Source organism: Convolutriloba macropyga, chromosome 3 (genome assembly GCF_964194025.1).
Source record: "Convolutriloba macropyga chromosome 3, txConMacr16.3, whole genome shotgun sequence".
Taxonomy (NCBI): Eukaryota; Metazoa; Xenacoelomorpha; order Acoela; family Convolutidae; genus Convolutriloba; species Convolutriloba macropyga.
This window is the reverse complement of record NC_134470.1, coordinates 37,090,070-37,102,426: the sequence shown is the minus strand read 5'-3', so window position 1 is coordinate 37,102,426 and position 12,357 is coordinate 37,090,070. Positions and strand designations below refer to the sequence as shown.

At 36.9% G+C, this 12,357-nt stretch overlaps 2 protein-coding genes across 2 annotated transcripts in view; both read left to right on the top strand.

The window, feature by feature from the left end:
• The window catches only part of LOC142337048 (putative splicing factor, arginine/serine-rich 6), a 65,139-nt gene extending 54,630 nt beyond the window's left edge, over positions 1 to 10,509 (top strand). The window contains exon 3 of the mRNA XM_075386103.1: positions 10,256 to 10,509. Coding sequence (XP_075242218.1) covers positions 10,256 to 10,262 — 7 coding nt within the window. The 3' untranslated portion in view covers positions 10,263 to 10,509. The remainder of the gene's footprint in view (positions 1 to 10,255) is intronic.
• LOC142336181 (uncharacterized) overlaps positions 1 to 12,357 on the top strand; it is a 545,590-nt gene that overhangs the window by 393,821 nt on the left and 139,412 nt on the right. The gene's annotated exons all lie outside the window — the stretch shown is intronic.

Sequence of the window (12,357 nt, the reverse complement as noted above, 5' to 3'; positions counted from 1 at the left end):
CGCTCTAAATAGGAGAAGAAAGTATTTATAAACCAAATATTGAACAATACAACCCGAACATACATAAGATTTTATTACATGAGCTATTCATATTAACCTTTCTCTTCAACACGCTTTGCTGTATACCATTTCCGTTGCTGTGGCAAATTGAAACTACGTTTCCTTTTTGAACTTGCTCCCTTAAGTCCCGCTTTCCTACCACGCTTTTCCGTCAAATTTTGCCCAAACTTAACAACTTCGCCTGACTGTATAAATGCTGTTAAATGTTCTGACAACCCACTATTAACTTTCCGCTTTGAGTCATTGTCAGCACTCCATTTCAGTGCACTCGCTACACTGTATGTATTTAACAACTGCTTATATTCCCCATGACGAATACCACTAGAATAGTATCGCAATGTTTCCTGTGGAATATGATGCCCAGATAAATTTCTAGCTTCCCAACCAAAAACCATTGAAACTCCTTCTGACGCAGTTAAAACACAATGTGCACAGAGCCCAGGCTGGCATAGAATGTAATCCGGTTGTGGAATGTAATATCTCACTTTGTTTTGCATGACTCGATTAGAAGGCCCAGATTTGATTAAATTCATGAAATCGCTTTCTTGACGCATGTTTCTTTCAAGATCGATGGAAAAATTTCCCCGTTCACTAATTAGAAATAACTTATTCCCAATAGGAGTAACTGATATTGACTCTTCACCACCGGTCTCGATGTGACCGTCAGTCCACCAGCTTTTGAATTGAAGCAATGCGTCTAATTTTGTTTGCTTTACACATGATGGAATGTTACAAATAACTAAATCTTTCATTGAAAAAGAATAACACCAAGACGCATCATTCACTGCTTTACTGGGACAGAACTGCTTTCCATATAAACGAGATTCTCGTCCACCTTTAACTACAGACGAAGGCAGATTGAAATTACGATCGCAATGTTGAACAAATAATGACTCTGCAGAAACGTTTTTCACAAAATCCAAGAAGGTCGAGTTTAGTGAAAACAAATTGTGGTTTCTCTATGCTATCGGCTTGACAACCCAGTCATTTTCTACGTAATCAGTGTATCCTGCCGATATTAATTTACTCGTAGCAGTGAGCCAATTTTCAGATTTTTCAACGTCAATTACTGGTACCGATAGCCAGCCCAAACTTCTTAATTTTTTTCATGATTGAAATACTCGTCCGCAAACATTCTTATATCACAGTCGATATTACTTTTGGAAATTTTTGATCGCGTTACTGACATTATATCTTAAAAAAAGGGCCCAAGTTAGATAAACTTAATTTCTAATAAAAAGAACTTAATAATTAGAAAAATAACCAATGGGTAACATATAAATCCCATGCAGAAACTTATGCATAGTACAATAACCCAGAACACAACCGAACTGCTTTCATTCACTTCATACTCCATACTGCCATTATCTCCACAAGGATAGCCAACATTCTCCGATTCGTAAGATACTATGCCATTTTGAATAAATGTCATCTTGCTCTCACAACAGAGCACCTCAGTATCCAAGTCATAACTGATATTATAACATCCGCCACAACACCCGATTAGAAATGACATTATGATGATGTTAAACATGATTTATCTTAAAAACGCTTACCTGTTTAGTTGTTCATTTTGAACTTATACTTATACTTAGCTGACGAGCTAAAATTAAACCTGAAAAGAAAATTGCACTAAATTATTACAAAAATTATTGCTTCTGACGTCAACAAAAAGCCCCTAACTATCAGACACATAAAAATGGTTGAACAAATTTACCTACAGCTTGATTAAATTTTCATTACTTTGAAAATGACTCCCGGCGAATTTCTATTAAAAATTTGAGCCCTCAAACCTTACTTAAGACCATAAAAAGTCAATGAGTTTACTTAGACTCCCCGAGATCTTGAGAGGCATTATGCCTTTCTAGGCAAAATAAAATATTTATTTTCATCATCTTAAAATGGCATTAAATTTCTCCTTACTTTTCCGCAGGCTCAATAATTGTTACCGTCTGGCCAACTGTAGCGACAAAATAAGTCCTGTCTTCTTTAATCTTTTAATCTTCTCTTGGGATTACAAAAATAGAGTTATCATGCAGCTGTTCAGTATAAATTGTCTTATAATTTGGCTCATATTATCAAGCCTAAACTTTGCAGAACACGAAAAAGTAACATTAAAGGGAATAGAATTTGTGTATCGACAAAAATTGCTTTTAGCAGAGAAGTTTGTTAATGTTGAATTTTTGGTGCCCTTTCCTTAATTACCTGAAAATCTAGAAATTAAATTGCAGAACATTTCTGATATTTTGGAACAATCGTGGCAAAAATATCAATTCGGATGTAACCTGACCTTTATGAACACAAACGAAAAACTGTTGGACTTTCAACACTTATCAAAATTTACATCAGAACAATTACAACTTGCGCGCTTGGATTTAACTAACTTACGAAAAGAAGTTTCTGACACATTGCTAACGAATGAAACAAACAGGAGAGAAAAACGAGCAGCTCCGCTAATAGCATTTGGCGCGCTGACGGCTCTGACTGCAGGTCCAGAATTGCTTGTTCCATTGGTAGTATTTTTGGTGGATGCGGAGGCAGCAGTCGTAATCGAGACGATATCGATTACGCCTTAGAAAAGATCGAACAAAATGATTACCAATGGATGGAAGTGAAAAGCGATGTTGAGGATAAATTCTTCATTGTCGCATCGCAGTTAAAAGACATCAAATCAACGGAAAAACAGATAATAAACACACAGGAAAAGCATGCTGAAGCCTTGAACGATGCCATCAAGGTAATTCAATCAAATTCTCGTAAACTTATGGCTTGTACTCAATACTTTTATTCACGTGATCAAAAACTTAAATTACAAACCAATCTGGCAAGTAGGCTCTTAGCACTCAACGGTGAAACAAAAAGCTACAGAATAGCAACATATGCCTATGGATTGACAATTTTGGATTCAGTCATGACAATGATTGATAAACTTGTGCCTATGACACTTGTTCCAAAAGGTGTTCTAAACAAAATATTGGAATCAGTTGCAACTCACCAGACAAAAGCAAATGACAGACTAACATTGGCAATTCCGCCATCCCAAATTTTAACATACGAAACAAGACTTCTTACAAATGTTGTTGTTACTGATTATGGAATGGTTTTTCGACTAGCAATACCGTTTGCATCAGGATCTACAGCACTGAATTTGTACAGAGCAATAACTATTCCGATGCCAACTAACGATACGAACGGATATGCATCTCAATATGAAACAGAAGCCGAGTATGTTGCGATAGCCGAGTCGACGCGAAGAATTGCCTTACTCTCTCAACCAGAGATAGATGCGTGTATAGGATCTAGCAGCTTCTCCGTATGTACAAATGGTTTCTCTTTGGTGCTTAGGCGCTCTTCTTATTGGAAATCAATTTGCTGCATTGCAAAACTGCAATATCAATACGGTTAAGCTTCCAGTGAAAGAAAAGGCCAAGAACTTAGAAAATGGAAAATGGCTGATAACTACAGCATCGGATCAATTCGACATGTTCATGAGTGAAATGCGTAATAATGATCCCTTGAAAAGGAAACGTTTGCCAGGTTGCAAATCCTGTGTGATTGAATTGGAATGTGGTACCAAGATTGAAGCACGCTTTATGGAAATCCGCGCCGATATCTTCTCCTGTCGTAATGATACAGCAATTCGAATTGACGTTAATTTAAAAGATCCGTTGCAACACTTGTTTTCAAAGATTTCATCTCTTAATGAGATGCCACACATTTCGACTATAACTCAAGCGCGTGAACAAATGATTGAGAAAGTTCAACTTAAGCTTGCAACAGTACCTGATTATCATCGAAAATCATTTCAAAAACTGGACAAGCTAACAGAACCAATTATTCTTAATATGACAACTATTCAACCAAGTCTCCGAAACAGATTCACAGCGAGTTCTACATGGCACATAACAATTTTGATTGGATTGATTTCATTTCTGTTTTCCATTGGATTACAATTTCTAAGTGGTTATTTGTGCACTAAATACAAGAAGTATCAAAACCCCATGCTGATAATTTTTGGAACACAAAAAGTAATGGCTCGACCAGTATTGGTGGTATCGGATTTTGAAATGCAGATTCTGAAACTGCAAAATGATGAGGAATTCATGCGGCGGAACTTCGTATTAAGCGAACAGATATTTAATGAGAGAATTCTGCCAATGGCACCTAAATATGAAGGATCTAGTACTAGCACAGTTAGCTCACTTTGCGAACAGATCGCTCTCCAATTGAAGAACAATTAATTTAACTAAAGCTAAAGCTTGAAGATACCTTTTATATATTGGCTGAGGACTCAAAGTTTTAATAGATAATTTTAACTGAAGTATGCACTTTCATTTAGTAGCGCAGTGTCATGGACAAATTTTAACCAATAAAATTAATCCAAGAACAAATAATTTGTAACTCTTAAACAATATTTTGTAGTGCCATGATTGGATGAAATATTCAATAGATTACTTACATTAGAAAAGAAAGACAGAAGGAAGAAATAGAAGCTAATTGAAAGTTGTATTGCAGATTGTTTTGAAGAAAGCAATAGGGTAGAACCACTAAGACACCCACTAAACCAACAGGACATCCGAAGACCTGAAATATAAAAGCATTAATGATTATTAAAGAAACAACTTTTGCTATGAGTTATATAATTATAAGACTCACTGACAATCAACAACTCTTTATGGCTTTGCCATTGCACTTTAAAATCACCCCTATTCAATTATTTCAACTTTATAACGTACCTACATAGATTGGAGCTTCTTGTCTTCGTCTGTATATGCGTTGCTCAATAACGCAAGGGAAAACGTTTAGAAAACTACTGGTTGGCCTGAGTGAACGCACTTGGGTTGTTGCACCCCATGGAGATCTTCTGGATTTTGAAAAGACTGCAACCAACTTTTTGTTGAACAGCACCCTGTAAGCAACATCAAAGTTTATTCCAATCTTCGTCAGAGTTTCAATAGAAAGACATCTGAAATCGGCCTCAAAAAAGTGTACGGCGCAAATCTGAATTGGCCTCATAAAATATCGCAGAACTTGCATTTGCCACGCGAGTGATACCAGCATTCCAGCTTTAAGCTTTGTTCCAGAGTATTTGGTTCCGTTCTGTTTCGATTTGGTGTTTGAAGAGATACAAGGATTTTTGGAGGTCCTCAATTTAGAAATAGGATCTTTACAAATGATCGACGATCGTACTTATTATTTCCAGCAGACTTATATTAAAGGTGAAACAATTGAGCGCAACACACAATAAACGCAATACCCCTTGCAGCTTTAGAACCATAGCAGAGTAGTATTTGAGGGCTTAGTGAGTACAAGAAATGCTGTAGAAGGCTGGCATCGGGGCTTGAAAACATATTTTCACGGCACTCATCCATGCATCAGACCGTTTTCTCAACGCTACAAACCAGAATGTCAACGTCATTAAAGCGACAGGCGGAGATGAGAACAGAAGCTCCGAAGAGAATCTGGTGATGAATGAAAATGTTTAGCACATTGTAAACATTTTTTAAACTAATGCTATAACTTCTTATTTGCGATCTTTGGCCTATTATACGCATTCGTAGCCTTCAATGCTTTTGTATGCTCTTTTCTTTTTTTTGGTCAATACAATTTTAAGAAAAATTGTATCTCCAAAACTGGAAGAGCTAGAGGGATGTTTTGACATTAGAGAGGATGGGTACCAGTTGCTGTTTCATCCTTCTTTTTTAATGACTAGCCCAACAATGTTCTCTGATTTTCCAGTTTTTCCCCTTCAGAATTTTTTCATTAATGTAGGCTGGCTTCGTGGAAAATCTTTGCTTCCACGGGAATTCAACTACCGCTTATGGTGGTTAGACTGAGTGAACAAGGCACTCAACCAACTGTGCTTGACCGGCGGCGTTCATTTTCTTTTAAATATTGCATTTCACTCATTTTAAAACTCAAATGGCCAAAACGCCGGTTTGCCAAATGTGTCCTTGACCTTAAAGATGCTTTGACCTAATATAAGCTGTTGTTTCGCATTTATGAAAGGGTGCTTGACATTTGCTTTGAACTAAGACAGAGGTGTTTTAATCATGCGGTGTAATTAGCCTTACGCACTTTGCTTTGAACTAGAAAGAGCATTTGAAGCAATCAGATCAAAGATATTGGGCAATTCTCCAAATTAGTTAGTTTGGCATTGGGTAAGTTGGCATTGGGTAAAATGGAATTGGGTAAATTGTCATGTAACCTTTAATTTCATGTGTAAGCGTGTTGAATAGTTGCGCGTCCCATTTTTTTTGTACTTCAGTTTTCTCCGCAAAATTTTTTCTAATGTTCCTTCTTTTGACTTTTTGGCAAACTTTCGCGTCGGCTAGTATTCCGGACAACAAATGATGTTTCACGAAGAGCTGCGAAATGCCGAGTGCTATAAATTCGTTTTCATCAATGGCCGATATACAAATTAAGCCGACAATTAGGCAAATACGACTACTTGAAAACCACATTCCATTATAATTTTCCGCCCACTAATTTGGCCATGCCTTAGCGGCTTGTGAGATTTGATGTGAATCTCTCACAACCAAACAAATTATCACGACCAAAAGTAATTAAAGCAAAGATAACACTATTGAAATTATGCAATGCTCTACTATTCAGTTTGCGGTGTGAAGTAAAGTAAAATTTAACCTTAAAAAAGAAAACCTGTGCTTTCGGGGAAAAATTAGCAGAATTTTGAATGAAATTGCGATGGAAAAATAGCCAGCAGCAGTTAACTAGGACTAGATGTCGCAGGTACTTTCAAAGAGCAGATGGTATAAAAAAGAATGTATCGGAATTCTAACTGCTCTACAGGTTTTGCTATGAGAAAAGAATACTTATATCTTAGTGAATAGTGTTTCAAGATGCGTCATTTTCAATTTCAAGTTTGAATTGGTAACATGCTGCGTCGGATTATTTATTTGAGAATTGGTGGTTAATTGCTCTCGAATGAAATATGAAATTATTATAGTCGTTGTTTGTCTAATTTTATGCAACATTTATGCTTGACCGTTTTGTCCCTCAGTATGCTTCAGCTCGCATGAGTGATTTAACGTTTCAAGTCATTTTTTTACTCTTGTATGCTTGATTTTTTTTCTTAACCCTTCCCCTTTACCCTACGCTTGACTTCCCCCTCACTCCGCTCACTACCCGAGAACGGCAGCATCCCTAAGCCACTGGCGGCTTCTACCGAAGCCAACCGTTCGTTTGGGAGCAATTCGCGCGACGTTAATCAATTAGTTCTCGCTTGCTTTGGTTCGAGAGCTTTTTAATTGTTCTTGAACGCAGTTCATAGCAATCATTGTAAACGTGTGTGTCTTTTTTATGCAATTTTTTCGCTTGACAATTTTGCGCTTTTCTTTGACTTCTCTAGTGACTTTTTCACGCTTTCGTTCATCATTTTTGAGTGATCTCTAGTGCTCCGAAGTAAAGCTTTTTGCTAATATAAAATCGGATGCAGCATAGGAAAATTAAGTGACTAAGTGAGCGCAGTGGTTAGTAGGGGTGGACTTGGATCGGGAGGTCAGTGGTTCGAATCCCGGTGGTGTCGAGGTTTTTTTCACCCATAAAGAAAAATTGATCTATGCTAAAGACCATGAATTAAATTGCCTCGCCTGTCGTTTAAGAGCAATTCTTCCGACATTTGTCGGTTTATGTTTTAGTAGTGGATTGCTTTGCATTTGTTTGCGCTCCTTCTTTTCCATTAATTTTGAAAATTGTTCATGGATATAGTTGGGCGAATATATTTTAAGTAGGCGAGATGATGAATAGATGGTCGGAAATAAACATCAAATTGAGTTGATTTTCATCAGGGGAGTGATTCTTATAGGTGGGAATAATTGCCGGCGATGGTTTTCATTTTAGAGTGCGCATATTGAGTTAGGTTTTTTTAAATGTAGCCAGTTAGCCTTTAAAAATAATTCTGGCATTCCTCTTCCAACGGCGAACTTTTTTCACAATCGGACAAAAAATTAGATAATAACATTGTTAATTGCTCTGGAATGAGAAGCAATTTTTTTCAACGTGTCTTTTATACAATTGTTTTTGCTTGACTGTTTTGAGCTTTTCTACGAGAATCATCTTTGACTTCTCAAGTGACTTTTTCACGCACTTTCTCTTGATTTTTGAGTGGTGTCAATTGCTCTACAAAATAAATTTGTTGTTCAAACAAAACCGATTGTAAGAGAGTAAATATCAAGGCATTGGTAGACGACTGGGTAATACCTCCGTCGAGATGAAAATATCGAAATCAGGAGGTCGGGGTTCAAATCCTACCTTCGGCTGATGATTTTGCATAAAGAAAAATTTATCTAGGCTGATGTTTCTGAATTAAGTTGCGCCGCCTTTCATTCGAGAGCCTTTTTTGCTGCTGCGCCGCCTGTTTTTCGAGAGCATTTTTAGTTGGTTTATGTTTGCTAGATCTAAATAGCTTAAACACGGTGTGATCAATAGTGGCGTAAGGTGTCGAAATAAGGTTTATAGGCGAATGCAACTTTGCCCAAATCCTTTAGTACTGCCGAAAAAGATACAAAGCTCAGTTTTTAGAAAATTCATGAAGGACCCAGACTGAATTCAATTCGGCCATTTAATCTGACGTGATAATTTTACTTCATGATGCTTGCTGTTCCTAATTAATTGCTCTTGATTGAACGCAGTTCATAGCAATTATTGTAAACGTGTCTTTTTTATGCAAATTTTTCGCTTGACAATTTTGCGCTTTTCTTCTAGAACATTCTTTGACTTCTAAAGTGACTTTTTCACGCCTTCGTTCATCATTTTTGAGTGATCTCTAGTGCTCCGAAGTAAAGCTTGTTGCTAATATAAATTCGGTTGCAGCATAGGAAAAATAAGTGACTCGCATTGGTTACTGCGGGTGGCCATAAAGAAAATTTGATCCATACTAAAGACCATGAATTAAATTGCCTCGCCTGTCGTTCAAGAGCAATTCTTCCGACATTTGTCGGTTTATGTTTATCTCTTTTGAGTTTTTTGCTGTTCCTAATTCAAAAAAGACTTTTTTCTGTTAACTTGCTTTAACAGAACATACACTACAATTTTTTACATACACTACCTGCATGATGTATTTTGTATGTCATTTCAGGGATTAGTGTTTTTAAGAAGCCTCTCAAGGTATTCCTGATGCTAATGTATTCTGGTTACATTTGGTTCTTATCTCTCGCCATCTAAGCATTTGTACCAAGAGGCACGTGCTAAAAACTGTAACTTTAAGAAACACCAAGTCATAATGTTGATTTTATAGATGTAATTCAATGGTTAGGAAATGGATGACTTTTTCACGGTAGCAAAAGAAGATTTGTGAAGCAAATCCAACGAAATTTTTAACTGTTGACAAGGAACAACAGTGGGCAAAGGGTAGCCCAGGCATATCGTGCCAAATTAACTATAATTCAAGGGTCTTTTTTGAAGCACCACTATCACTGGCGTCAGTGAAGCAAGCTGATTAGTTTGCTTCTCTGACGTCCGGCCAAAGCATCACCAACACTACACATTCAATATTTACTGAAGGCGGAACACCGCACAGTAACAGTTAAAAATTTCGTGAGATTTGCTTCACAAATCTTCTTTTGCTACCGTGAAAAAGTCATCCATTTCCTAACCATTGAATTTCATCTATAAAATCAACATTATGACTTAGTGTTTCTTAAAGTTACAGTTTTTAGCACGAGCCTCCTGGTACAGCATTCATCTGAACACGCCTAAAAATATAACGGACCAACTATATGCATCAACTGAAACCAAAGTGCTGCACGCGAAGGCAAATGGTTTAGGCCAAATTGCTGAACAGAATTGAAGAGTAGTGCGAAAAGGAGGGTTTTCTGTTCAGCCAGCTGTGGCGAAAGAGCGAACAAAGTGTGAGACAATTTTCTCAAATTGAGCAAAAGTTGTTTGTGGTTTTTCAGCAGTTTTTCTTACTGCTTTATCGTTTCTTCAAGTTTTGAAAGCATCGAAGATCAACAAAATAGAATTTAGTTTTTCTGGCGTGATCCGACGAGAGTGCTTATTTTTCATTTACCAGTTAAAGGAGGTGCAAGACCATCCTTCTAGCATTTCACCATTACTCGCCTTAGTTTTGTTGGTGCTGCTGGTTCATGTGTATAATTTCTTATGTCTAGTTCTATTATTAAGCTATGAAAACCGTGTGTCCATTTATGGACGCTTCAAACAGATTCTTTTTCAGCTATTAAGACGTCAAAACCACTGCAGTAAACAACATTAACCATGAAGCCTCTGCTGTGCCTTATCTGACAATCTTCAAAAAGTTTGGAAAGCGGCTGCCTCAAATAATTCTCTTCAGAAGATACAATCAACATGTCAGCTACATCGGAGTCGTCAAACTCTTTTCTCTTCCAGTTTTAGTTTATTTAAATGCCATTAGACAATCTGATTTTAGTTTCTGTATGAAGCCTACAGGAAAATGCTTTTTGAAACTCGTGTTTCTCTTCCGAGGTTATAACCAAGCGAGTTGAGTTGTCAAGCATTGGTAACCAAAATTGGTTCCTGATGCTGATGTTAAACCAGTTCGTTTAAGATTTTAAATTTTATCCTAAGTGATTAGCTGTAAACTGGAATGACAGCTCTCAGTATTACCCAACTAATGCCGACTCACTTAAAGTTTCTGATGTAAAGCATTGCAGTCTCTGACCAACAAAACTTTTCAAATTTTTCAACTTCCCACCCTTCAACTTCTACTCTTCTTCACGTTTCGTGGGGTGCTGTCAGGTTTATCATGCGTCTAATCTGGACTCAACTAAAAAGAACCAAAGACAGGTCATGTTCCTTGCAAACGTCTTAAGCATGGCAAAAGGGTCTCGTTGTTCCGCAAGAAAAGGCTCTTTTAATGATCAATAAACAACTTGGAGCACTTTCTTTTGAATCATTTCTGGAACCATCTTCCTCAATGAACAATTTTCTTTAATGTAATAAATTTAGCTGAAAACTTCGAAGACGTTCATTTTGATTAAATATTAATCAGTTGCAAAAATTGAATATATATTGCAAGCACAAATGGTTAAAAATTAAAAAAAAACTGGAAAAACTTTCAAGGTACATGGCTTGAGCAATGTACATGCTGTAGAAGTTATATTTCTCATTTTAAATCCTCTGAATTTAAGCCGAACCCGTGCTATCAAGATTTTACCTCTTACTTATGCACTACGTCTTTAGCTTATTACAACAACGCATATAAGAGCGCCTCACAATTTTTGGCGTCATAATTTTGACGCAAATTGTTAATATGGACTTCATTCAGACAAGCAAAAAATTGGATTTGCTCGTCTTTGAAGGCTATGGCTATATTAGCCACCGACAACTTCGAACCAGCGACCTCCGAATGTGCGTCCAGTGCACTTACTATTGCGCCACGGTGATTTTGATTTTCCGACTTTAAAGCTTTCTTTCAAGATCAAAGCTTCACTTCCTTTTTGATATGTCTAACAAGCGCTTTGAGCGGGACGGTTTTGTCTGTTTTCTTCGGACTATTTTGTCTGGGACTGTTTTGGCTGTTCATCAATCCTTCTAGCTCATACAGCATCAAACAAAATCAGTGCTCTCTTTGAACTCGACATTGACATGCGAAAGCACAATACCCAATTGACGAATTTTTGGAAACAAATTTTTAAAAGATTAATAAGACCAATTGGCATTTAAAAATGACATCCCGGCATCTTTTGTTTCAAGATTCTACGCATCAAAGCATCCTAATGATTATTCTGCTTTTTATTCAATATTGTTTCAAGTAATCTAATTTTTTCCCGGAAAGAGTAGAAACTATGTATTGAAGCCTCTGTGATTTCAATCGACAATCATGATTATAAAGTTCAATTGTGTTGAGCTACATGCTTTCTATGTTTTGTGAAACAAAAAATCCGTTATTCTGGAAGTAACGAGAACTTTCTACAACACTTGCGAGTGGAAACTGTTGTCGAAATGTCTGTGGGTGTACTTTGCGGGCAATTTTAATGATATAAAACTATATGGACTGCTTGAGGATACCGAATTTGCGGCCTATTTCCTACAAATGTACGCGTATTTAATGTATCTGAACAAAATCATCAGAGGTTTTACTTTAAGTAATGCTGAGGAGTTTGAGAAGTTCGAAGAGAACATTACCTTACAACAAACATTTGAAACGGTTTTAATGTAACAGGTTTCGTCTCATAATATTTCAAAATTGCTTTTCCGATTGTTATCTATAATAGTTCGCTATCGGTTAGGACCGATTTTGAAAATTCAACACGTTCGCCATTTCTGACTTAATGGTTGTTCAGCTGCGATTGAAGT